The following is an 18,186-nucleotide window of genomic DNA, read 5'->3' on the forward strand; positions in this document are numbered from 1 at the left end:
AAATTTGTACTTTCGTGTTATAGTAGCCAGATGTATCTCAGCACCTTTTCCTGAGGAATACAGGAAAAATCTATGTGTTTACCCTCTTGATATGACAAGCAGCAAGGTGTGTGCACACGTACAAAAGTGTCAAAAAGGGATTTGGATCCACCTTCACGCTCCAGCCAACTGGTTTTAGCGGAGCATCATAGAGGGACTAATAGACCCCACACCACTTCACTTCGCTTTTAAAAAGGTTGATTTTGATTTTTCTAGTAAAAGTAGCCAATTCAGTACAATAGTACATCAAAAATCAGATGTGTACATTTCAGAGGTCAAATGTGAATCATCAGATTCCATATCCATTATGGTAAAGTATATGCTTTCATAATGGAAGGCTGGTAGGGGTGGGTGATGATGACAATGACCTTGGCATTGGCCATGGGAACCAAAGTTCCTGTGACAGTGAAATGGAGAAAGAATCAACTGGTACAGACACAGGGAATGCAGATCTCCTTGATTCAGATGAGGATGAAAACAGCAATGTGAGTCCACATTTGACTAGTAAAAATAAGAAATGGTCACACAACCAAATGGGATGATCCAATGTTAATACTAGGCCTGAAAATACGGTGGAGGTCTTGGCAGGGGTGAAATGTATGGGACTGAATGCCAGCACTGTCGTTCACCACTGGTAATTTTAACAAATGAAATGCTACAAGTTGCTGTGAAATACATAAAGGTTAAAACGCAAGCAAAACATTCTGTATGCACCCACAGCAGTATTCAAATATGTATTTATTGTGACACCTCACTAGCTGAATGGAAAGCATTCACAGGTCTGCTGTATTTAGTGCAGATTTTTCAAGGTGATCCCAGGAATGTAAAATAATTATGGAAAAGTGATGGATCAAAATATGGCATAAAAAATTTATGCCAGTTTAGACATTGATCCTAGAACTCAGCCACCAGGTCCTTATTCATTCAGTAGTAAACCAAACAATGTGGTGAACAGACTTGTTGCTCCCATCTTACAAACTAATCAGAATGTGACATTTTCCCATTCTCTTATCCCTTTTCAGTTGATCTTACATTTGCTAACAGAGCACAAGCTGACCAGTGCAGAAACTGTACACAGGAACAAAGCAGAAATTCCAAATGAAATGTTGCAGTTTCAAAACAGAGAATTATTGAATACAATCTTTGAATTTTGAAAAGATACGACCTTGGCCACAGATAAGGCAGGGAAAGCCAACTGATGCTGCTGATGTCAACATTTCACCATATTGGAAATATGGGAACTGTTGGACACTATTTTGGGAATATGGGAAACCTTCGACAAAAGGGAACTTGAAAAGGAAGCTCTCAACAGCACAGCCTAAGGCAGAGTAGAGGTTGTTGCTGAGTTGTGCAGCAGCTATGATGTCACTTGAAACACAAAGTATTGGCCAGTGGTTGTTTTTCACTCAGTCCTAAACATGTGTGGCATAAATAGCTTGATAGTTAACAAAGAAAATAACAAGTGCAAAATATCCTGGAGAAATTTTCTTAGAGGATTGGGATTAGAGCTCACAAGAGATTATTTACAGCAGAGAAAAAATAAAATGTTTCTTCTCAGGGAAGTAGGCAAAAACTTGTAGAGCGCCCTGGTGAGGTGGCAGGTCAATAGACTGGTGCAGTAGCACAAAGACAACAGGAAATTCAGAAAGATGGCAGCTGCACCCTATAAGAAAGTACAGGAAAACAAAAACATACATTCTATCAGTACAAGTGATACTTGTGTGTGGAACACACAATTTTCATGTGTGAAGACTGCCTTGGGTGTGACATTTGAAGCAAAAGTTATTTCTGGGATAGACTTTTGTTTTTTACCCTGTGGTTCACCTAATTTTTTTTATGTTATCTTTTAAGTTTTGTAAGCAAGGAAACAACTATTGTGAAAATGTTGATGTACCCATTGCATATTTGATATTGTACTTTATTGACATCTTATTACCCTGATAAGTACGTGTTGTATGGTACAGCAGGAAGCACCTGACTAAACAGGAATAGAAGGCAATAAGACCGCCACATAGGAAAGGAAAGCTAAGCACACGTGTGCTGTCAGTGTAAGGGAGATGTGTGCGTGGAACACGCCGTTGTTTTGTGTGAATATTGCCTTGGGTATGAGATTTGAAGCCAAGCTTATTTTTGTGGTAGAGTTCTATTGGTATTTCCACTGTGGTTCATATAGGAATTTATTTCTGATGCTATCTTTTAAACTCAATAAGGAAGTACACAGCTCATGTGAAACTGTTGATGTCTACTCTAAGTGCACAATATGTGAAGGATTTAATAATTTATTTTATTGATACTTTATGTTCCTGTTAACTACATACTGTATAATATAATATAATTAATATAATATAAACATCCTGACAAAACAGGAAGGCCATTGAGATGCCAAGTATGTCTGACAAAAATACCAGGGAAAAAAAAAGCCAAGAAAGCAAAAGACATGTGCTGTCGGTGAAAGCAACACGTGTCTGGAATGTTCTGATTTCACGTGTGCAATTTGCCTTATGTGTGATAACTGAAGTAAAGGTTATTTTTATAGAGTACAAGTATGAATTTTCATTGTAATTCATATGGGAATTTATTTCTGAAGTTCCTTTTTAGACTTTGTACATCAAAAATCAGTCGATGTTGAAAATTTCAATGCTTTTTTATAAACACTCAATAAATATTTAAAACTCAATATTTTATTTTTGTGATATTTTTCCTGTTACGTACTCATTTTTTAATATCATAAAACTTATAAAATTAAAATTAATAATTCATCAATAGAAATATCCTAAAGAATAAATGTGTATGCACCTTGATGACAAAATTAGTCTTATGCTCCAAGGGTTACAGGTTAAAACAAGAAGGATGATTTCAGATATTTTTAAATAATTGTCCTGCACCACAGTGATTAATGACAAGAATGCTGCCACTCTGAGGCTGAACACACGGCTGGTGGGCAGATGTCCTTATGGAAGGACTTTTTGTGTAGCGTCTCAATGGCCTACCTGTGGTTCTGGCAGGGTCTTTTGTGACAGTCCCTGCCAGGCAAATATGTGTAAGAGCCCTTCCTTCAGAGCCTCCTGGTTTATTTCCGTTGTTGTTCTGGTTATTGCTTTTAGGGTTGGCACAAGTGACTCCACTTTTAGTCTGACAGCTCTTACATTTCTCTCACAGGGTGAACAAATAAGGGTAATCATTTCAGGTCGTGCTAAGGACTGTAAACAAAGAAAGCATGCAGAGAGATAGGGAGCGGATGACCTTGAAGGTGGCTCTCTGAAGAGCTGGAGGTCGTGTGGTCAGCAGAGTCCCTGAAGAGGGAAAGCTGTGTGCTCAGAAGCCAGAAGGGCAGAAGCACTATACCAAGAACGAGCACAGCACTTTATAATGTTATTCTTTAACATTTTAAATGTTTTTGTTTTTTAAAACAGGGTCTTGCAATGTAGTTCAGACTGGCCTTGAACTCACTGTATGGTGGAGACTAGCCTCAACCTCCAGACGATTCCCTAGCCGCAACCTCTCCAGTGCTGCGATTACCCCCAGATGGCTGAGGACCACTCTGAGAGGGAGCAGGATCCTCCCTGGCAATCTGGGTTGAGCCCGAGGCAGGCAGAGCAGCCAGGGAGAAGCACCCCATCTAGCGGACAAGGAGGAAGCAGCAGCCTCAGCCTTCAGGAGACCCTGTGAGAAGCTGCAGTGGGACCTGTCCTGTTCCATAGAGGCCCAGCAGGCTGGGACCCCTGGCTGTCCAGACCTTTAGATTTGCAATCTGCAGCAAGTTCTCTAACTTCTGAGCCTCAGACTAGACACCAAGGAGGATCATGTGACACACGCAGGGAAAGCGCCCAGCATGCACCTCGGCCAGTGTCAGTTTCCTTCCCTGGATGTGAGTAAGAAGGGCCCAGGCCAGAGCAATCGGCTCCCTGGATTCTGCAAGGGGCTCTGGGCTTGGGGCCAAGCCCGTAGCTCTCACAATGGGTTTCTCAGCCAGGGTTCTCATCCTCTGGGACTGTCTCCTGAATCTGTCCCACAGAGAGCAGGGGCGAGGAACAAGGTGTTGGAGGTGCTTCCTACTTATATCCCTTTACTGGTTTGTTGGACAAACTTTCCGTTCCTGTCCCTGTCTCTGGAGCCATAGCATGTAATGAAGTTCTCCAAATTTTTGAATGTATTTGGAAAACAATGACCAGTTAGGGTAGGACTCATATACTGCCTGGGGCTCACGGTGCTGAGAAGAAAATCCTGGTCATGATCACCATGGTGTCCCTGTCCTCCAAGTTTGCGTGGTCAGGCAAGATAGGGCAGGAGGAGGAAAGGTGGTAAGAAAGACAGTGCAAAGGTCCTGAGTTCAATCCCCACTGTTACACGAAAAGAAAAAAAAGTTATAAACTGGACAAGGGCAAGGCTTTGAGGAGATTGAGGAGGTTGCCGCCTTCTTTGGCCTCTCTCCACTTAACTGCTTCCTCTGTCCCATCCCTCTCTGTCTTTCTTGTCTGTGTCTTCTTTCTTAGGCTATTTTCTGGAGACTCGAAATGAAGTGGATCATCAAGGAACTCAAGAAAGAAGAAACATGGGTTGAAGGAGGTTTAGAAGACTCTTCCAGAGTTGCAAGGAGGCCAAGCCTCGATTTCTGTGTGCTGGCCAGACCTACAGACAGGTCCCAGATGGGCTCAGCCACAAGGGCCATTCCCTGACATGGTTGCCCAACACAGCGGTCCAATCAAGGTCCACCATCATGCTCTCTGCCCTGCAGTCCAGCTGGCAAATGTGTTGTGAAGGTGAGCTCCTTCCACCCCAACCCCAGCCACTTCCTCCTCCCTGCACTATTCTGTCCCCAGATGCTGAGGAACAGCTGTGAACAAGGTTTGCCCATGCGAGGGAGCAGAGGGTGACAACAGATACTATTGATTCTGTGTCGTGAGGGGTGTAGTGCAGGAGGTAGAGGACACTGCATCACAGGGAAAGGCAGCTCAGATGCGCCTGCGAGTCACCAAGGCTGAGCTAGCAGAAGAGAGGTGAAGCTCAGACCCAGAGAAATCACTTGGCTGGGTGCTTTGTTAGGAGAGGTGGGGGAAAGGAAGAGGTGATCCCCGAAGAGGAACAGCAGGGGTGTGGGGAGCTGGCCCGAGGCACCAGGGTGGGAACAGAGCAAGCCGGGTGCCTGGGGCTGGCAGAGACCAAGCAGGATGGATGAGACCAAGTTGTGCAACTTGAATTTGACCCTAAGAGCAATGGGAGCCAAGGAAGACATTGGAGCCCAGGAGTGGCTTGATTGGGTTTGATTGAGAAATCTCACACACGCTTACATGGTACCTAGTTAGAGAGAGTGAAAAATGGTCAGTATTCTTTAACACAGTGATGCACAGCTTAAATTCCAGAAATCTGGGATGCTGAGGCAAGAGGATCCCAAATTTGAGCAGGGCCTGAACAATTTGGCAACCTCCTGTCTCAATATAGAAAGTAAGAAAGGGCTGGGGATGTAGCTCAATGGGAAAGCATCCCATTACCAATACCAAAAAAACATCAAAAGTTAGCATGACTGGGGGTGTGGCAGCAGGGGACAAGGGACTGGACCAACAGATCCACCGCAGCCTTATGCAGGCTGGGCTGACAAAGGATGTCCAGGCCCTGATGGGCACCAGTGGGCAGAACAAGTGACTGGGTCTGATCACTGGTTAGGGAGGTGCTGGGCCATGTGGTGCAGCGGGGGAAGATCACAGGGAGAAGAAGAGACAGAGGATGGGGGGGGGGAGCAGGAGACAGTCCTGGGCTGGAGAACAAGGAGGATCAGCACACTTAGGGGACAAGGGGACAGGTGTGGGGCCCGGGACAAGAGGAACTGAGGCAGCGGTAGGACATCCGCATGGAGACACTGTGACAAAGGGCTTGGGGTCAGGAGAGCTCCGGTATGGAGACCAGGTCAGAGCTCGTTCTGTCCTCCTGCATGTTAACTTGTCTCCATGAATCTATGTTCACAGGGGCTGACAGGTGGTCCAACCTGGCCCCTGTCTTCCAAGGGTTGCATTCTAGTGTGGAAGAGCCGAGTCCTTGGCTCAGATCTGAGTGTGTATGAAACATGGTAGAGCCAGGGGTAGTGGTCCCTGCCTGTGATTCTTGTACTGAGGCAGAAAGATGGCAAGTTTGAGCCCGGCCTGGACAACGTAGGGAGAATCTTTCTCAAAATTTAAAAATCAAATATAAAGGCTGCAGATGTATGTACCTCAGTGGGAAGGCCTAGGGTTCAGTCCCCAGGGTCACAAAAGATGAAAGAGTAAAGATAGGATGGAGCGAAGGCAGGAATGGATGATGAACTCCCAAGGCAGGCAGAGAAGGCTTCCTGGAGGAGGCAGCTCCAGGTGGTTTGGTGGAGAAGGAGGGATGAGCAGAGCCCTGGGGTTTATCTGTGGGTCTCTCCCTCCCCTGCGGCGTCCACATGTACATCCTCTCTTTCTCTTCCAGGCTCCTGTGAGCTCCGCCTGCCTTTCCTCCCACAGGAGGACTCAGTCCCAGGCACACACCCCAGTCCAGGGTGCTGTGCCAGGTGTGCTGGTGCTGTGGGCACTGTGGCAGCAACGGGGCGGCCAGACAGGCACAGAAGGCCTCATGTCCAGGAACACTCCTGCCCTCAAGAGAACCAGTGCTGGGCCTGAAGGAAGAGGCCCCTAGGTCCCCTCTAAGGGTCCCTACCTCCTCAGAAAGCCCCAGCCTCTGCTTAACAAGGTAAAATTGTGACAAAATAAAAATAAAATAATGTAAGGGAAGGACTGGGAAAAACAAAAGGCTGAGCATGTGGCTTAGAGCACTGGGAATTGGATCCGTGGTCTCCTCCCACCCCACCCTCCCTGCCCCTCCCACCTCCCCCTCCCTGCCCCACCCCAAGAGAAATCTATTTGCAGCAGTTATGAGAAACCTTCCCACCCAGGAGGCCTGGTTGGAAAAGCCTGCTCACTCACACACACACACACACACACACACACACACACACACACACACACCCCTAGTGCTCTTGGCTTCAGCCTGGGGCTTGGCCTGGCAGGGTCCTCAGTCTGCAGGGGCTCTGGGGGACACAGGAGGAGCATCTGCTGGGAAGATACTCTGGCCTCTGTGCCCCCACCTCATAGTGAATGGAGGCCACACTGATTCTGCTCAGGGACTTATTGTGGCCAGGGATGGGCTGAGCTGGGCTGGGGAGGCCCGATGGGGTGCAGCTGATCAGAGAGCACAGGGGTCCTGCCTGGCCTGGAGGAGCAAGTGTGCTGTGGGAGACCATGGTGATTAGGAGGGAGGATGGAGGGGCAGCAGGAGCGGATGCAATGGAGACACAAGCCACAGGGACTTAGCTGTCTGACATTGGGAGAGGGGTCTCCCCAAGGAGAAGCAAGCGGTATTTCACCAGCTGGTAAAATTTAGGGATTTGAAGGTCCACAGGCCTTGGGGGTGGCAGAGGCAGCCAGTTCCTAGGAAAGAGGAAGAAAGGAACAGAAACAGAGAGGACAGGAGGGAGGAGACCTGAGGGAGGACAGACAGGGGTATAGTACAGGGGACATGAGAGAGTCTGAGTGGTACAGGTGAGGAGGGGAAGAAAGGGGAGCTGAGCTGAGCTGAGCTGGGTGATGCCCAGGAGCTCACTTGTGAGTGGCGCCCCTGGACTGAGCACAGACAGTCCAGAGATGGAGCAACAGGGGCCCCCGAAGAAGGCTTGTTCAGGCCCCCACCACAGGTCTGGGATTTTGGCTCCATGGTGGCATCAGGGCAGCCTTTCTGGAGTCGGCATCCCCACCCTCAATGCTTCGAAAACTTCTGTAGAGTCTTCTCTTCCCTCCTATTTGAACCTAGGGACTTTGAAAGAGCCACACCCCTAGTCCTCTCTTACCTGTTTACTTTGGGAGAGGGTCTTGCTAAGTAAATAACTTGCTCTGTCTGGGCCCAAACATAAGATCCTCCCTCCTCAGCCTCCCCATGCTGTCACCACAGGTGTGACCCACCACACCCAGCTGTTCTGAGCCTGTGAACTGCCTGCCACACCTCAGTACCTACAGACACAGTTCTGCCACCCAGTTCTCATTCAGCAGCTACTGCTTCTGTAGGGATGGGGTCTGTAAGCAGGGAAAAAAGAGCATAAACACTTCATTAGTCTTTATTCAAGAAATTAGTAGAAAATCTTACTAAAAATAGCTTTTGTCTCTGCAGTTAGATTCACTTGATAACATTGTTTTCTATTGTTTTGTTTTACTTTTTTTTAAAATTTTATTTAAAGAAAGACTAAACAAAACAGAAAATGGGTAGAAATAATACATACGTTCAAAGAAAAAATAAACAGTAAGAAATCACTAGTTGATGTTTACAGATTGTCCTCTTACAAATTGTTATTCAAGATACAATAGTGGAACACAGAAAGTGGAAATTCAAACAGTGAGACTGCAAAGAGTTCTGTTCAACTATCCAACAAAAACTTAGTAACATGGTCAATCCTAAACACTTAAAGATACATGCAGTTATCAATATCTTCATTTATGTTGACATTAAACAAACTAAGGCAGGCTAAAATCATTCTGAACAAAGCATAATAGTATTGCTGGATTTCACATCATGACACTCTAGGAAGAGCACTAGATACTATAGTGTACTAGGTACTATAGAAAGACTAAACGAAACAGAAAACAGGTAGAAATAATACATACTTTCAAAGAAAAAAATAAACAGTAAGAAATCACTAGTTAATGTTTATATACTGTCCTCTTACAAATAGTTATTCAAGCTACTAAAGTGGATCATATAAAGTCGAGATTCAAAGAGTGAGACTGCAACCAGTTCTGTTCAACTATCCAACAAAAACATAGAAATATGGTTATCAATCCTATACACAGAAACATACATGCAGTTATCCATATCTTCAATTACGTTGAGACTGAACAAACCCAAGCAGGCTAGTATCACTCTGAACAAAGAATAATACTATTGCTGGGTTTCACATTATGACACTCCAGGATCAGCACTGGATAATTTAGTGTCTTTTTTTCTTCAAAGTATTTTTTCATTTCATCTTGTGTCATAAGATCAGTTCTCATCTTTATTTTGTGTTTTAAGACACGATCTTGTTTTGTAGCCCTGGCTGGCCTTGAAATCAGTATGCAGCCCAGGCTGGCCTGAATTGGCAGCAATCCTAGTGCCTCAGCCTCCCAACTGCTGCGATTACAGGGATGTGCCACCACACATGCTCTGAACTGAGTAGCTTGAGCATGCTAGGGATGTCTGCTACCACTGAGCTCTATGCTGCAGCCTACCTTTGTATTCTAAATGAAGTGGATTTGCACACAGCTTTTAAAAACAATACAAGATGATCCTGTATACCTTTTATCCCATTTCCTCCAATACAACATTTTGTCTAACTTTCCTGTAATTGCCACTATTGTTACAATCAGGAAGAGACTTACTATTTTTCCATCCTAGAGATTGACCTAGGGCCTTTGCACTAAGCTATATTCCCAGCCACCACTGCCACCTCTTTCTTCTCTTCCTGCTTCTTGGGGTTTTTTTTTTTAGACATCTTGCTAAATTGCTGATTTACTGAGTTTGGGTTGGAACTTGGAATCCTCTTGCCCCAGCCTCCAAGACTGCTGTGCTTGTCAGAAGCTGCTGAAGCTGCAAACTGATCACAAGTGTGGCGGCAAGGCAAGCCCTGCCTGATAACAAAGTTTCCAGAAGAAATCCACGTAAACAAGCTGCTTCAGTCCACAGAACACCAAGCCCTGAGACAATCCAAGCAATGGGTTGCTAGGCAAAGGGGCTGTCACGTGACACTAACCTGCCAAATGGGAAATAAATGGGCCACAGTGCTTGAGCTCTTTTCCTCCCATCCAGAGAGGGCTCCACCTGATCACAGCTTTCTGTGTCTTGTCTTCATTTCTTCACATTCTCACACCCTTCATGGTCCCCAGCCCGGGAAGTTTGAGAGCCGCTGACCACAGGAGTGCACACTCACGCTTACCTAGGATATTGATCTGAGGAGACCACAGGCCTTGTTCCAGGTTAACAGTTTTATATGCATTGATTTGCATCTTAGTTACTTTTCTTATTGCTGAGACAAAATACCTGACAGCCACAGTCAAAGGAGAGGTTTATGTCAGCTCACAGCTTGTAGAGGTTTTAGCCATACTGAAGGCAGGATGGCTTGGCAGAGGGGCACGGCAGAGAGAAACAGAGAAAAGTAGCCCATGGGGTGTCGAGGCAGGCAGAAGACGGCAAGGCAGTGAAGTGTCAAAGCAGCAGAAGCAGTCTGCATGTCCCTCTGACCCCTTTCCACCTGCCTGCCCCGTGGGTGGAGCCGCCACACCCTGAGCTTTCCCGTTATCCACACCCAGAACTATGCTAAAGCAATCCGTGCACTATTTAATAATTACCCACCCTTAACTCCAGAATCACATCCTGTCCTGTATTTCTCTGTATTTCTCCTCTTCATAGTGGTAATATTCCATGAACACAGACTTATAATTTTGATGAAATCTAATGAGTCCAATTTTCCTTTTTGTGGCTGTGCCTTTGGTATCAAGTCTAAGAATATAGATCCTGAATGTTTTATATAATTATTTTGTTTATATTTTACATTTCAGTCTGCGCTCCATCAGAAATTAATTTTTGTGTAAGTATGAGGTTTATGGCAAGGATCTTTTGTCAACAGTACTGGGAAATGAACCCAAGTACTTCACAATGAGCTACATCTTCAGCCCTTAATTATATTGAATTTTGAGAAAGGTCTCTTCAAGTCACTATTTGCCCAGGCTAGAGTTAAGTTTGAGAGCCTCCTGCCTGCCAGTGGGCTGGATTGCAGAAGTATGTCCTTTTGGTTTGTTTTTCATTTCTTTGTTTACGTGTTTGTTCTAGGGTCTCCCTATGCAGCTCAGGTTGGCTTCATTTGGCTGTTGTGTTTCCTGTTTTTTCTTTTTTTTTTTTTTTTTACATTTCTTTTTGTTTTCTTTCCAGAAGGGTCTGGTTATGCAGTTCAGGCTCACCTTGAGCTCACTTTGTAGCCCAGGCTGGTGTGGAAATTGCAATAGTTCTCTTTCCTCAGACTTCCCCGTGCTGGGATTGAACGCATGCAGTAGCACGCCCAGCTCCCACAGGGGCTTCACACTGAGGCAATTCTCCTGCCTCTGCCTCCCCAGTCCTGAGAATGCAGCCCACCACCTGGCTTCTTTTTTGGATTTTAATCGTGGTGTCCAACTGCTCTAGCAACAATTGCTGCAGAGGTAATCTCTCTCCCCAGCACTGCTCTCTCACTGTTTTCGAATCAGCAGGGTCTGTCTGCATGGTCTGGCTCTGGGTCCTCAGTCCGGCCTATTGACCTGTGCCTCTGGACTCCCTGTGTCTGTCCCACACTGACTTGATGATGGTAGTGAGCCTCCACACTGGGTAGAACAGTTCCTCCTATAATATTACTCTTTTTATAAACTATGTTCTGGGGAAGGGGGCTGTGAGATTTTCTGTGTTATTATTTATCTGCTAAGCAGAATGTCTTTTCCCTTTTTGAGACAAGGTCTTGCTATGTACTATGGGCTGTCCTTGAATGCACTGTGAAACACAGAGTGGCCTGGAACATGCAGAGATCCTCCTACCTCAGCTTCCTGAGTGTCTGGAATTACAGGTGGCAACTACCACGTCTACCACAGCTGATATATTTTTCCGTTATTTAGAGAGATCTTTCTGCTGTAATTTGAAGCTTAACATCTCTCTGCCTAAGATCTTTTCAGGGCAATATGTAAAGATTAGGATGAAACCCAAACAGTTTATGTCAATAGGTTGAGTACCTCTCCATCTACAGCCTGTTCAAGTCTCTTGCCAAAGGCACTCTATATGTTTCAGACACTGACATCTGACCCAGGTGACTTGCCTCAGGGCTCCGTGTTCTCCACACTAGAGCAGCTGACCCACGTGACTTGTGTCAAGGGCCCTATTGTCTTGAGACTAGAGGCAGCTTAGGAGAAAAACTAAAATGAAAATGACTTAGTTACTCTTTTCTTTGCTGAGACAAAATACCCAGTGTCCAAAGTTTAATGGAGAAAGGTTTATTTAGCTCACAGTTTGTAGAGGTCTCCTTTCATAGTTGGCTGGCTCCAACGCAGGCTGGCATATCAGATGGGCAATCGTTCATGATGGGCAAAGACAGGAAACAGCACAGGGCAGTGGATGGGAGTTAGCAGCATCTTTCTGTACCTTATATTTATACATACTTCAGGGGTGAGGGCGGTGCCAAACCAATCAGTGGTCTGACTAGTCACCACACACCCCTAATCCACATCATTCATTAGTTTCAGCCTTATGACGGCATGAGACTTGGAGGGTTATCTAGACACAAACTATAACAGCAAAAGTAGATGAAATGATCAGAGAAGCAGATACTGATGGAGACAGACAGGGCAACTACGAAAAATTCATGCAGATGGTGACTTCAAGATGAATGTCTACTGTCAACTACTTCCCCCGGCCTTAGAACTATCACACTGAATCTTTTACTTACCTCTTACACACAGAAATAGAAAACAAAAGGTTTACTTAAAGAAAAAAAGAACACATGTGTCATAAATTCACCCTCACTGGTCTAGGAGGTCTCCCTGTGCTACAGCACAGTCCTTGATTTGCTTTGGTGTTGCTGTAAATCTGCTTGTGATTTATTTCTCAGGTCATGTGGGCTCCAAAGTCCTATAACTCTACATGTGGTTTTTATCCTGAATAATGTGGACAGAGCAGTCATTTCAAGAGAGAGAACAATCAACACTCAGAGCTCCAGACTGTTTTGAGACAGGGCTTCACTCTCCGGTTCAGGCTGCCTTTGAACTCACTTGGAAGCCCAGGCTGCCCTCAAACTTCAGTGAGCCTCCTGCCTCAGCCTTCTGAGAGCTCGGACTACAGCCATTTGCTACCATGGCTGGCAGAGTTCCAGAGTGTTAACAGTTTAGAGTTCCAGAGACCAGCAGCTAGTGAACACCTGCAGGAGTCAACCTGTGGGCCCAGCACAAGCTTGCACAGCAAAGTGGTGGTCAGCAGAGGTAGAGAAACCAGCACCCAATAGAAGCAAACTGTGGTGCCAAGCACAAGCTGGCACCAGATGGTAGTGTCTGGCGGTGGCAGTGACGAATAGGCAATTGTGCCAACGATTGGCACCCAGCATGACCATTAGGACTACCAGCAGAGCTGCATTTTGTGGATTCACCATTTCCTTATGAATCAGGCAAAGAAGTCTAGACTGATTAGCAGTGAAATTGGTGGCATCACAGGCATGCTCAGCGTGTGGGTTACTGACGAGTAACCAAGTACAATGAGAACCAAGTTCTCATTGCCGAGACAAAATTCCTGACACACAAAATTAAAGAAGAAAAGTTTTTTTTTTTTCTTTTTGAGACAGGGTCTCGCTATGTACTTCAGACTGGCCTTGAGCTCACTCTGTAGCCCAGGCTGGTCTTCAACTCCCAAAGATCCTCCTCCCTCAGCCTCCCAAGTGCTGGGATTACAGGGGTGAGCCACCACGCCCTGCTTAAGAAAAGGTTTCTTTAGATCACATTTTGTAGAGGTTTCAGTCCATAATTGGATGGCTCCAAGGCAGGGTGGCCTGGCAGGAGGTTTGGAGACTGAGAGGCAGTTCATGGCAGGCAGAAGGCAGCAAAGCACTGACAGACCTCTTGCTGTCCCTTATATGTGTTTTCCAGGCTGCCTGGCCTAAGGTTGGGTTAGGGTTAGTGTCAGGGTTAGGGTTAGGGTTTGGTAGCACTCACACCCAGAGACGGTTTCCTCACTACTCACTCCTAGAACTGTCTAACCAAGCAGTGGACCCACGTGGTAACCACACACCTAAATCCCAGCAGCACGCCCTTGATCCCAGCATCACATATCCTAGACCCAACCACCTCTGAGCAGCCCCACCTAGGACCAGGTGACGCTATAGGCGCAGGCCTTAAGACACAGCCTTTCAGAAATGATGAAACTGGATGCCGTATTTGACAAATGTTAAGGAGAAGAAAAGGGGCAGTCAGCTGGAGGCAGCTGTCACCCTAAAGGCCAGCACTAGGGAGCCGTTAGTGTTGGAGTTCTTCATTCTCCTTCCTGTGCTGGTAAATGCAGTAGCGTACACAGGCAGTGCAGGTGTACAGATCTTAATACACGGACACATACAGACACACACAAAAATGAGTGCAAAACTGCAAAATGTACGTAAGGTTGTAAACTGTATGATCAGCCATATCCTGATCATCATAGTATAGTGCTGCAAAATGTTATCTATTGGAAAACTGGAGAAAGAATACAAGGGGACTTTCTATAGTATTATTATTATTATTATTATTATTATTATTATTATTGTCTCTTTGAGACAAAATCTAGCTATGCAGTTCTGGCTGGCCTTGAACTCACTTGGTAACCCAGGATGGTCTTGAACTTGCAATGATGCTCCTGACTCAGCCTCTCAACTGCTGGGATTAGAGGCTTGTGACACTACACCCGGCGCTTTGTTATTACAACTTCATGTGAATCTCTTTCAGATTATGAGTTTAAAAAAATTGAATTGTAGTCAGAAATAGTGCCTGGAAATATATAAATGAAAGGAATTTAGACAAACATTGATGATTGTTGAAACTGGCTGATGGATAGAAGTGGGGGTGTTTATTTGTTTGTTTGCTTTTTGGAGTTGTTGTGTTTTTTCACAGTGTCTCCTCTGTGTAGTCCAGGCTGGCCTTGAACTAACTTAGATATCATAGGTTGACCTTGAACTCATGGTAATCCTCCTGCCTCAACCTTTTGGGTGCTGGGATTACACAGAAGAATTTAAATAAAAATGAATATTAATATAATACAGAGGCCCAAGGGTTTAGATCTGTGACACAAATGCCTGCCTGGCAAGCTCAAGGTTATGAGTTTGATCACCAGTATAATTAATTAACTAAAATAATAAAGACCTTGAAGTAGCTTTGTCACTCTAATGATTAAATTATTGGGTCAATTTGACAAAGATTTCTCCAGCTAACTTGCATCAGTGTAGTTCTGAGTATAGCTGAGATCTATGAATAGCATAATACCCACCCTATGGAGCAGACCCACCCTAGGGAGGATCTTCACCTGAGAGGTATAAAAGGGCAACCCAGAAGCATGGCTCACCTCTGCTGCTTTGGAGGAGCTTCAGCCTTGAGCTTGACCTTGGCCATCACCTCCTGGCTCCCAGCACAGACTCTCCAGCCTCCTGATACCAACTCACACCAGGCCCCAAGCCATCGACTGCATCCATCGGATCTCCAGGGGATAGACTGACAGGCTCCACTGTTCCACACCTGACTCTGCAGGCAGCACCTGGGAAGGAGTGGGCTGTGCTGTTCAGACCCCCGGCTCCTCTTACTTCTGACCTCGTCACTGCACAGATCCAGCATGTTGGGTGGCATTGATGACAAGATCCGACAAGTCATGGTAAGAGGGGACACCTTGGTCCCATTATCAGAACCCTCACATTGCTGCCTGGCCTACTCTTCAGGAACACTAACTCTGTACCTTGGTGCTCCTGGGTCTCCTCCTCAGCCCTTGAGTGCCCTTGACCTCTGGTCCCCATCCCTGTATGTGAGCCCTGCCCGCCCCTCATCCTTGGCTCCTGCCCTCTGCCAGCCCTGCTTCCTCCCCCAAAGGCCCTCCTCCTTGGGCACAGGGACCTCACACAGCCGCAGCCTCCAGGCACTGGGCAGCGGATGTGGTTCAGGTGGCCTGGCTGCCCTGACACTTGGCCTGTTTGGTCCCCAGGATCTGGTAAAGTCTCACCTCATGTTTGCAGTCAGGGAGGAGGTGGAGATGCTGAAGAAGAGGATCCGGGACCTGGAAGAGCGCAATGCTGCCCTGGAGCAGGAGAACAGCCTGCTGCGCGCCCTGGCCAGCCCGGAGCAGCTGGCCCAGATGTCATCCTCGGGGCTCCCTTGCTTCAGATTCCCCCATACAGTGGACCTTTCACCCCCCAAGATGTGCATTTAGGGTCTGCCCCACCTGTCAGGCCTTGAGCCAGTGCCCTCTGCCTTCTTAGCCTGCAGCTTCAGTGCCCCTAAGCCCAGGGATTGGGAGGTCAGCAGTGGTCCCACTACCCCTCACCCTACCCTGCTCACCCCCAGTCCCTAGGCTTTGAAGAAGAAGGGAGGGCTCGCCATGGGAGGTGGATGGAGTCCCTTCCGGGGGTGACTGATGCCAGTCCCCCTCCCTCCTAGGCATCAGTCTTCTGGGGCCCATGGCACTGGGGCAGGGTAGGAGGCTTCCTGGCAGCCCCTCCCCCACCTGATTCTCCTGAAGTGTCCCTGGGCAGGCCAGAGGGAATATGGCCAGTATCTCAAAGTTCTGGCATTCTGGTTATTCTTAAAATAATAATTACTGTTTAAAAAGCTGTAGAAACCTGAATCTGGAGAGGGGCGTGGTATTGCCTGCATTCAAAGCTGCTGGGCTGGCCGCCCACTTCAGCCTCCCTGCCCTTGCTGGGTGGATTCAAGGTGCCAGCGATGGTGTGAGAGGCACAGCATGGCAAAGCCCACTGGAGAAATAAGCAAGACCTGTCAGTTGTCAGACCTGAGGATAGCACTCAGGAAATGGGCCGGTCCTGGTCAATCTTCAAGACACCAGGGTGCGGAAACCCAGGAATTGCTACACTCCTAGGACATCTGGAGGGCCCAGGACCCACAGAGCACCAGACACTGCTGTCCTGGGTCCTCGACATCCCTCCACTGTGTCTCCCAGACCCACCATGCACCTTTCTTGTAACTTTCTGTTCTTTTCTCCTCTCTAAGGGCTACCTTTGCTCTGCAGAGCTAGATCTTCCCTTACCTCTTCACCTCTCATTTTAAAATAAACTTTTGGCAGTATTTTTACCTTCTCTTGTCCAATTACTTGCTCCTGAATAGGACCTGATACACCTTTGCTTGGGGAGTCATTATTAAAGTAACTACCCCATGATAACAGAAACACAGTGGTAGCCAGAGATGCAGGAGTCGGCATCAGCAGTCTGGGTGCTGGAAAGAAGCAGGAAAGGTGGAGAGAGGGGTGGCATGGGCCCAGGTGCTGGGGGCAGAGAAACAATGAGGCCTTTGGCCAGGGTCAGGATCCACCCCCAGCTTCCCAGGGAGCCCCTCTGCTGGCAGGTTCTGGGTGGCTGCTGAGGGCGGGGTGGTGGTCCCAAATGGGCCCCTTGTCTCCAGGCTGGGTGTGAGGCAGGCTTCCTGGGCACATGGTGCCCTTGCCAGGCCTGGCTGGCCTCACTGGCTTCCACCCCAAGGGCTAAGGACTGTCCTGTGAGGGAGCAGGCTCCTCCCTGAAAACCTGGGCCTAGCCCAAGGCAGGCAAAGAGCAACCAGGGAAAAGCATCCCACCTAGAGGGCAAGTGGGAACCAGCAGCCTCAGCCTTCAGGGGACCCTGTGAGCAGCTGCAGTGGGACCTGTCCTGTTCCACAGAAGCCCAGCTAGCTGAGGCCCTTGGCTGTCCAGACCCTTGGATTTATAATCTGCAGCAAGTTCTCTGACTTCCTGAATCTCAGAATGGGACTCCATAAAAAATCACATGACAGCACAGGGAAAGCACCCAGCATGCACCTCGACCAGTGTCAGTTTCCTTCCTTAGATGTGGGCAAGAAGGGCCCAGGCCAGAGCAATAGGCTCCACAGTTCTACAAGGAGCTCTGGGTTTGTGATCAGGGACAGGACTCTTACAATGGGCTGGAACTGTCCTCAGCCAAGGTGTTCATTCTCTGGGACTCTCACCTGTGCATGGGACTCTGGGAGCATAGACATGGGACAAGGTGTTGGGGGCACCTCCCTTTACTGGTGTGTTGGAGAAACTCATCCAGAGCCATCCCTGTCTCTGGAGCCATAGCAGTGGTCAGAAGTTTATCAAAATTTCTTAAGTGCATTTGGAAAGATATGACCAGTTTGGTGGGAGTCATACACTGCCTGGGCCTCATGATGCTAAGATAAGAATCCGGATCATGACCATCAGAGTATCCCTCTCCTCCTGGTCCTAGTTCCCAAAAAAGACAAGGAAGGAAGGGAACAGGGGATAACAGATCTGGAGATCAAGTGTGGTGGCACAGGCCTATAAGTCCAGCTCTCTGGGAGACAGAGATAAGAGGATTACCAGTTCAAGCACAACCTGAGAAATATAGGGACTTGT

At 47.1% G+C, this 18,186-nt stretch overlaps 1 protein-coding gene and 2 long non-coding RNA genes across 3 annotated transcripts; 2 read left to right on the forward strand and 1 right to left on the reverse strand.

The window, feature by feature from the left end:
• Nucleotides 1-760: 760 nt before the first annotated feature.
• LOC134472506 (uncharacterized) lies at nucleotides 761-15,301 on the reverse strand. The gene is made up of 2 exons (XR_010042348.1): nucleotides 15,163-15,301; nucleotides 761-1,702 (listed from the first exon to the last, which is right to left on the reverse strand). It is a non-coding gene; the product is annotated as an uncharacterized LOC134472506 (long non-coding RNA).
• LOC134472505 (uncharacterized) lies at nucleotides 5,737-9,903 on the forward strand. The gene is made up of 2 exons (XR_010042347.1): nucleotides 5,737-6,741; nucleotides 9,565-9,903. It is a non-coding gene; the product is annotated as an uncharacterized LOC134472505 (long non-coding RNA).
• On the forward strand, nucleotides 14,364-16,892 carry LOC106027749 (TSC22 domain family protein 4-like). The gene is made up of 2 exons (XM_013152619.3): nucleotides 14,364-15,465; nucleotides 15,790-16,892. Exons 1-2 carry the CDS (start codon nucleotides 15,427-15,429, stop codon nucleotides 16,012-16,014), a joined length of 264 nt encoding a protein of 87 aa, XP_013008073.2. The 5' UTR covers nucleotides 14,364-15,426; the 3' UTR covers nucleotides 16,015-16,892.
• Nucleotides 16,893-18,186: the final 1,294 nt, after the last annotated feature.

The sequence above is a fragment of the Cavia porcellus genome, unplaced genomic scaffold, assembly GCF_034190915.1.
Source record: "Cavia porcellus strain 051 isolate PalLab524CR breed Dunkin Hartley unplaced genomic scaffold, mCavPor4.1 scaffold_23, whole genome shotgun sequence".
Classification (NCBI taxonomy): domain Eukaryota; kingdom Metazoa; phylum Chordata; class Mammalia; order Rodentia; family Caviidae; genus Cavia; species Cavia porcellus.

Coding starts and splice junctions, on each gene's coding strand:
- LOC106027749 (XM_013152619.3), top strand. CDS start 15,427: ATGTTGGGTGGCATTGATGACAAGATCCGACAAGTCATG. Junction 15,466..15,789: donor ACAAGATCCGACAAGTCATG/GTAAGAGGGGAC, acceptor TTTGGTCCCCAG/GATCTGGTAAAGTCTCACCT.